This window comes from Grampus griseus (genome assembly GCF_964374135.1).
Source record: "Grampus griseus genome assembly, chromosome: 13".
NCBI lineage: Eukaryota > Metazoa > Chordata > Mammalia > Artiodactyla > Delphinidae > Grampus > Grampus griseus.
In genome coordinates, this window is record NC_139007.1 from 17,786,864 (window position 1) to 17,794,797 (window position 7,934).

General features: G+C 41.3%; 1 protein-coding gene across 1 annotated transcript; it reads left to right on the forward strand.

Annotated features, from left to right (window-relative positions):
* Window positions 1-6,089: 6,089 nt before the first annotated feature.
* PRSS35 (serine protease 35) lies at window positions 6,090-7,331 on the forward strand (the record flags this gene model as incomplete). The annotated part of the gene is made up of 1 exon (XM_082668788.1): window positions 6,090-7,331. The coding sequence occupies exon 1, from the start codon at window positions 6,093-6,095 to the stop codon at window positions 7,329-7,331; it is 1,239 nt and encodes a 412-aa protein (XP_082524914.1). The 5' UTR covers window positions 6,090-6,092.
* Window positions 7,332-7,934: the final 603 nt, after the last annotated feature.

Sequence of the window (7,934 nt, forward strand, 5' to 3'; positions counted from 1 at the left end):
CACGGGTTCGTGCCCCGGTCCGGGAAGATCCCACATGCCGTGGAGCGGCTGGGCCCGTGAGCCATGGCCGCTGAGCCTGTGCGTCTGGAGCCTGTGCTCCGCAACGGGACAGGCCACAACAGTGAGAGGCCCGCGGACCGCAAAAAACAAAAAACCCAACCTGTTCTCTGCATCTGCTCCCAATTTGCAAAAGTGACTCAAAGTTTGACAAGTGTTCTCCAAAACCTGACCCGTTTAATGCTCACTTCCCACCTGTCTGCTCACACTAGTAATGCTCCTTTCCTGCCCTGGCCTTTTGCCTAAGCCAGCAGTTCTCTCTGCAGATAAAGAGAGTATCTGGTCCAGACTGCAATGTCTACCTGTTGTGTGTCAGTCTTGACTGAGCAGGTGGAGGATGAAACTGGAGGAGGAGGGAGATAGCTGGAACGTGTTTTCACATTCGTGCACAGGTGTAAATGTAGGCAGTGATGCTGGGAGGGGTGAGTGGCTGGGATCATGAATGGCTAAATAAAGGACAGGCAAGTTGTCAAAAGTGGTTATGCAGTCATTTCTGGGTCCTAATATACATTAAGGTAGAAGTTGGTGTTGGCCCTGTGAGGTCATTGATCTGAGTGGTCCCCGACCCATAACAGCCCCCCAGAAAGTGTTTGACAGAGTAATGCAAAATTATGTTCCAAGGCAGCATACGATACACATGAACTTGGGCAGCTACTTCACTGTCCATTACAAGGGACCAGGTGAAAAGAATGGCCCAGGTAAGTGTGACTCTATCACCTGGTGCAGATTCTGGATGGTACATCAGCTCATGTTCATTTACAAGAAAGTAGTTCATTCAAAACATTTAATATAGCAAGGTCATCTAATCTTTCTTTCGTCTGCCTGACGTAAGTTAAAATATAAACTTTAAAGGGTAACAAACCAAAAAACAAAAGAGAAACTGAGCCTGAGAATGTAATTATGTCATGCCATGGTAAAATTCTATACACTCTAGAAGACTCACTCAAAAAGTTAGGTTTTTCTTTCACTGTAAATCGCTCCCTTAGAGTAATTATTCTGACACTGACTGTTTCTTTTTAGGCTGAGGGTCTGTTGCAGTTCCAGAATTCTTAGGGTAGATTCAGGCTAAAAATAAGACATGGGAAGTGCAATTCAAGTGCTCTGTGGCTGGGTAATGTTTAATCACACTGAAGTTTAATAGCAATGAGAAAAACATATTACAAAGCCACAGATATTCATAGAAATGAGTAATTAGGAAAGCATTCATTTGAGAAGTCTCTAAAGCGAAGCTGTCCTTGAACAAAAAACAAAACAAAGAAAAACGGAGTTTGAGAGTGTGTCAGAAACTATCCTGAAATAAAAATGTCTGAGTGTAAAATTGACTTTCTAGAAAACTAAAAGTGCTATAACTTTGCCTTATATGATGAATTGTTTTAAAGTGATATTAATTCACCCATTAAGGTAGAATAATAACTATAAAAGAACTTATTATTGATTGTGTCTATGCTCTGGGCTCAGTGGTAATTCTCTGCATATATCAACTTATTTAATTCTCACAATTACATTATGAAGTTGAGATTACTCTTATCTTCACTTTGCAGATGAGGAAATGGAAACTTAATTGAACTTAATAAACTGCCCATATTCAGTTGCCTAATAAGTGGTAAAGATGAGACTTAACCCAAGTCTTCTTACTCCTTGGTCTGCCCTTGTAACCACTATGCTGGTAGAGATACCCAAATATTCTAAATACTATCAGCATTCACATTTCTAAGAAAGTATAAGCAAGCAACCAAACAAAAGCAACAGTAAGTTATCTCTTGTAGTTACGGGTGGTCATTTCTGTGAATAGTACAGACCAGGCAGAAATGTGGACTAATATCTGCTGCATCAGTAAGAATTCATCTATAAATCCTGGTATTCTTGCTTCCCCCATAATTCTCTTCCCTTCCATTCGTCTCCATGGTCCAACCCATAATTAACTACGTGTACATTGACTCGTGGTGAGAGCCATGACTGCAACCTCACTTTTATTAACCAAAATTGGAATCTGAAGCCCCAAATCCAAGCCATCTGGAAAGTGACAGGGAAGGTCACAATTATAATGGAAGACAGGAAAAAGGAGGAGAATGAGGGAAGACATGGCACATTAAAGCTTTCAAAATACTATAACTGCTCCACCAGCTGGGACTGTGTCTCTTTAGTTAGTGCTTTTTGGATGACAGGAGTCTATAGATGTATCCACTGAACCATGGCTTGCTCTATCAGCAAGAGCTATCATTTACGTTACACTGGCGTTTTACCACAAGGCAAACTTAGATTTCCCAAAAGGAAGTGTCCTGAGACATTTGTTCAGTTTGAAATTATAGGCCAAATTAGACAGGCTTACTAAGTCCATGTCCTTCATTACTGTGATTCTGAGGTCATATGACAAGGCTCTGCCCTTCCCGTGCCCAAGGATCAACGTGGGCATGGCTTTTATTCCTGTGCTGTATTGCAGCTGAGTCCCTCAAAGGGCACCAGACAGGGCTGTCCAGCTAACACTCCTGCATCATCTGTAGCATCAGAGGCGTTACATACAAGCCCACTGAATTTGACTCTTTTCAGAAGTATTATTAAATCACTTATAAAGTATGTGTTGTTTTCTATTAAAGGAGGAACCATTCAATATGAACAGTTGCTACCATAGTAAAAGAGCAAAGTTTAGAATGAATTTATTTTGTACACAGAGAGGAAGCAGAGGTCCTTTGAAACCTGGTGAATCAATCATCCCTGGAAAGTCCACCTTCTGGGAGGGGTTTAAGCTGCTACACCAGGACCCCGGCTGCTGAAGTGGTTCTGAAACTGTACCGAGTATCAGAATTGCCTGGAGGGCTGTGTACAACATGCCTAGCTGGGAACCCACACCCCTCCTGGAGAGTTTTGAACAGTAGGTCTGGGTTGGGCCCTGAGAATTAGCATTTTTAACAAGTTCCTAGGGGATGCTGACACTGCTGGTTTGAGGACTTCAACCTGGGAATCCCTTGATGTGACAGAGTTTATTTGGCCACTCACAAGCACAGAATCTTACTAACAAAATCTTATTCAAAATTCATTTTGAATCCAAAGGCAGGAGAAAAACCAATTTCGCTGCTCAAAGCAGTCAGGCAGAAGGAGTTCCCCATTACTCACAGGAGGGTCAGCCTTTTTGTTCTATGTAGGTCTTCAGCTGATTGGATGAGGCCCACCCACATTACGGAGAGCAACCTGCTTTACTCTATCTACCAATTCGAATGTTAATATCATCCAGAGACACCCTCCCAGACACACCCAGAATAATATCTGACCAAATATCTGGGCACCCTGTGGCCCAGTCAAGTTGACACATAAAACTAACCATTACATGGGACTTTCTTAAAAGTCTGACTACAGAATTAATGCACAGGGCACATGTTTTATTTGGTAAAGAGGAACTTCTAAATTTGAGATTCATATTCTAGGTCAATTATTTGTATAGCAAAATACCATCTGGTCTGTTATAATTTAATATTTGCATTCTACCTATCTAAATCCTAACTAGCTGAAAATTTGCAAGACTAAATTAAACAACACTGGAAAAAAAAAAACAACCCAAATCCGAAAAACAAAACCTAACTGTGGAAGCAATACCACAACACCAAGATTTTGACGTTCTCTCTTTTGCCTAGGAATGCCTTTCACACATTTATTACTGCACAGATCGTTATTACCAAGTGTTAAAATGTACAAAGTGATCCTGTGTATTTTTTAATGTGGGTAATTGGCTATTCTCAGTCTTTGCTGTAATCATATATTAAGTACATAATGAACAGCTGTTATCACATAGGGCTAAATAAAAAATCGATTTTTAAAACTTTTGTTTCCCACATCAAAAAACTCCCTTGGTTGAAATTTTGCTAAGGATCAAGTAGATAAAAAGATATGTATACATCTTTTTAAAATCATCTGTTATGGCCTGTTGATAAACTAAGAGGCAGCAAATAACTATGATTTTAGCTTCTTTTTTTTGGAAAGACATAACATTTCATCTTGGGAACCACCCAGTTAAACATACAATTTCAAGGTCTCAGGAGAGTTACTGAGTTGTTAGCCTTTGTCATTCCAATCCAATTAAATAAAATGGATGAAATACTCATTAAGAAAATTGCATAAAAAGGCAACAAAAGAAAATACTAAGTGGTTCAACAAATTCATTACTGATATAATTACTGCTTTGTGTAAAGTCAAATTTGCCATGGTAATGATCAGAAAATATTGTGACATGAGTGTGGATTTTTTTCTCAAGTATATTGTTTACTGATTTTTTGGACAATATCCATCAGTCTACAGAAGAATGCCCTGTCTCCAAAATAAAGTACAAGCTATTCAGCAAACAATACTATTATTAACCAGAACCACCATTACTTAGCATTCAACTGTGAGCAAATAGAAAAAAATGGAAATTGCAAAACTTCTACGTAATTTTGCTGATGCCAAGTCATGGTAAAGATTACTCTAAACTTGCTTAACACGTTCCAATGTATGATCATTCAAATTAATTGTCATGTTTTGATGAACAGATCATGTTTAAATAACGAAGAGGTTAATGTAGTATATGTTTTTGTTTTATCAAAAGAATGTTGTTAGTTTGTTAATAAAATTCTGTCCTTGTATATGGCGAAATGAACTCCGTTGTATCAAGAGATGCCCATATTCGGCTCTGAATCAGAGACAACTTCGGCTTTTCCTGCCAGCTCCCAGGATCTTATGGGTGTACCCTGCTTTGTAGGCCATTCCTGACATTCTTTATTAGCTTTCTTTTCTTTGATAAGCGAAGAAAGCTTATGAGAAAGCCTTGAGAGTGAAGGTACTGTAGGAATAATCTAACCTTGAACTGCCTCTGCTTTACACACCGTGCAAATCATGGGCTAAGCCTGGATGTTTTAACTATTAGTTAAAAACAACTTGGAACATAACTTACAAATTTCCAAACTGCTGCTCCAAAGAGTACTACTCCCCCTCTCTCACCAAGCAACAACTGACAAAAGTCAGTTCTAGGAACAGATGTACATACCAGTGAACCTAGAGAAGCAGGAAATGAAGGCAAGAAGATGTAAACAATAGAAGAGGTATTATACAATTTAAACAGTTTTCAGATGAGAGACCCAGGATGAAAGGGACTATATTTCATCATGATCATGTTCCCCCAAGTAGCGAATTCATAACCATCGCCTGTGCTCCATAAATTCTTACAATTTTAATATAAAGTAAAATGCCACTATAAAGTATTTTTGCGTGGTGCTTTGCTTAGGTGGTGGTTCCAAGCACAACTTTGTTTTAAAAAAGTACAGGGTACATTTTTCTTATTTTCGGATAAAAGGGTCTGTGCTGTGTATTTTCTTTTTATGATCAGGGGTTCTGCTTGTGAAAATCAAAGCAGGTCAATAGCAGAGGAGCCCATTTATTTACTTCTAAAATCTCTACTGAATATTTTAGAATATTATCCTATGATTTTAATTGCACCATCAATCAGCTTGGTCTGCAAGCCGTGATTAAGGGAAATTCATTGTATTCCAGTGAATGCTTTTTTTGAGCTCTGTGCTAGCCATTTACATTCTAGAGATGAGGAATTTATGATCCCTGCTTTTATTAAGAAGCTGAGTTCAGGGAAAGGGCCGGACATCTGCTGTTATCTTTATTTCTAAATCATCTGGAGATAAGGTTGTAGGACACCTTGGAAGGAAGATGGTGTGGCTTATGCAACAGAGGACCCCAGTTTGCCACCCCTTCTTATTCTCCCATGTGTTGGGTTGAAAGAAGGGGAGATGGCAGATGGGGGTAGGATGCACAGGGATTAGGGCTGGTGGAGGGCAGTCTGAGTGAAAACAGTTTACTGATTTTGGACGTCTGTATGAGCCTACTTAGTAGGGTGTTTATCTAATCTCAGTAAAATCTAAGTACAGTGAGAATATGGGCTCCTATTTGTGGTGAAGCTACCTTTAGGACCCAAGACCAAAATGAATGATAAGTAACATATTTTAAAAGAAACCATTATAAAGCCTCTCTTTCTATTTTAAAGGACAACATAGAAGAACAAAATGGAAACGCTATTTTGGTTGATACTTTCCACCCTTGGGTGGACTCTCATCGATGCATCTGAAATGGAACGGGATTTCACGTGGCACTTGAGAAAAATACCCCGGCTTGTCAGTGAAAGGACCTTCCATCTCACCAGCCCCACCTTTGAAGCAGACGCTAAGATGGTGTTAAATCAAGTGTGTGGCATCGAATGCCAGAAAGGACTCCCGGCTCCCAACCTTTCTGACCTGGAAGACTCTCTCTCATATGAGACTGTCTTTGAGAACGGCACCCGAACCTTGACCAGAGTGAAAGTTCAAGGTTGGGTCCCTGAGCCACATGAAAATCTCACTGCCCAGGGAGCACCTGTGAGGAGAAAGAGACAGGTGTACGGCACTGACAGCAGGTTCAGCATCTTGGACAAGAGATTCTTAACCAATTTCCCTTTCAATACGGCCGTGAAGCTCTCCACGGGCTGCAGTGGTATCCTCATCTCCCCCAACCACGTCCTAACAGCAGCCCATTGTGTCCACGACGGAAACGACTACATCAAAGGCAGCAAAAAGCTACGGGTAGGGTTGTTGAAGATGAGAAATAAAGGTAGTGGCAAGAAACATAGAGGTTCTAGGAGGAACAGGAGGGAAGCAAGGGGTGGTGCTGGAAGGGAGGGTAGCAGAGAGAACCTGAAGGAGAGCGCCAAGGCCGGGAGAAGGAGAAAGGAATCTGCTCGGGGTCAGAGAGCCGCTGACGGGATGCCCTCCTTCCAGTGGACCCGGGTCAAGAACACCCACATCCCCAAAGGCTGGGCTAGAGGAGGGAGGGGAGATGCGGCCTTGGATTATGACTACGCCCTTCTGGAGCTGAAGCGTGCTCACAAAAAGAAATACATGGAGCTGGGCATCAGTCCCACCGTCAAGAAGCTGCCCGGCGGAATGATCCACTTCTCAGGATTTGATCACGACAGGGCAGATCAGTTAGTCTACCGGTTTTGCAGCGTGTCCGATGAATCCAATGATCTTCTCTATCAATACTGCGATGCCGAGTCGGGCTCCACTGGCTCTGGGGTCTATCTGCGTCTGAAAGATCCGGACAAAAAGAGATGGAAACGCAAAATCATTGCGGTCTATTCCGGCCACCAGTGGGTGGACATAAACGGAGTTCAGAAGGACTACAACGTGGCCGTGCGCATCACGCCCCTCAAGTACGCCCAGATCTGCCTCTGGATGCACGGGGATGATGCCAGTTGCACCTACGGCTAACGGATCCCTGAAACGAGGTTGTGGATGACCTACATCGCAGAGAAAACTGGTTCTGATTACTCTAGTAAAGATCACTTCATAGGTTTTGCTTGGACTTGAACCCTATCCATAGTATTTCAACATGTTTATTTTTTCAAAATTAGGAGCTTTTCATACATTTTTAAAAGGTGTAGGTACGCATCCTACAATTAGATGGACACTTCAATGCCAAGTATATATTCTTCTTTACATGGTGGTAAGTTCATTGGTGGGAAAATTTTTGTTTCTTTCTGCCTTGTTAAAGATTAGACACTCTTTAAATTTTCAAGCTGGTATCATAAATAATATGTGATTTCTCAATGGACTGACTCTCAGGGTCCTACTCTAAGAAGAGGCCAATAGGGTGCCGGTTGTGTATTCAATGTGAAACTGCATATACAGAGGTGGACGACTAGAATCAAGTTTGAGACAGTTATAACACAGTTTGTACTACTCTGAGGTAGACCCATTCAGCTCATGCCCTCCATGTTTATATTGTGTTTTCCATTGGGTCTGAGAAACTTTAGGGTTTTTTTTTTTTTTTTTGCGGTACGCAGGCCTCTCACTGTTGTGGTCTCTCCCGTT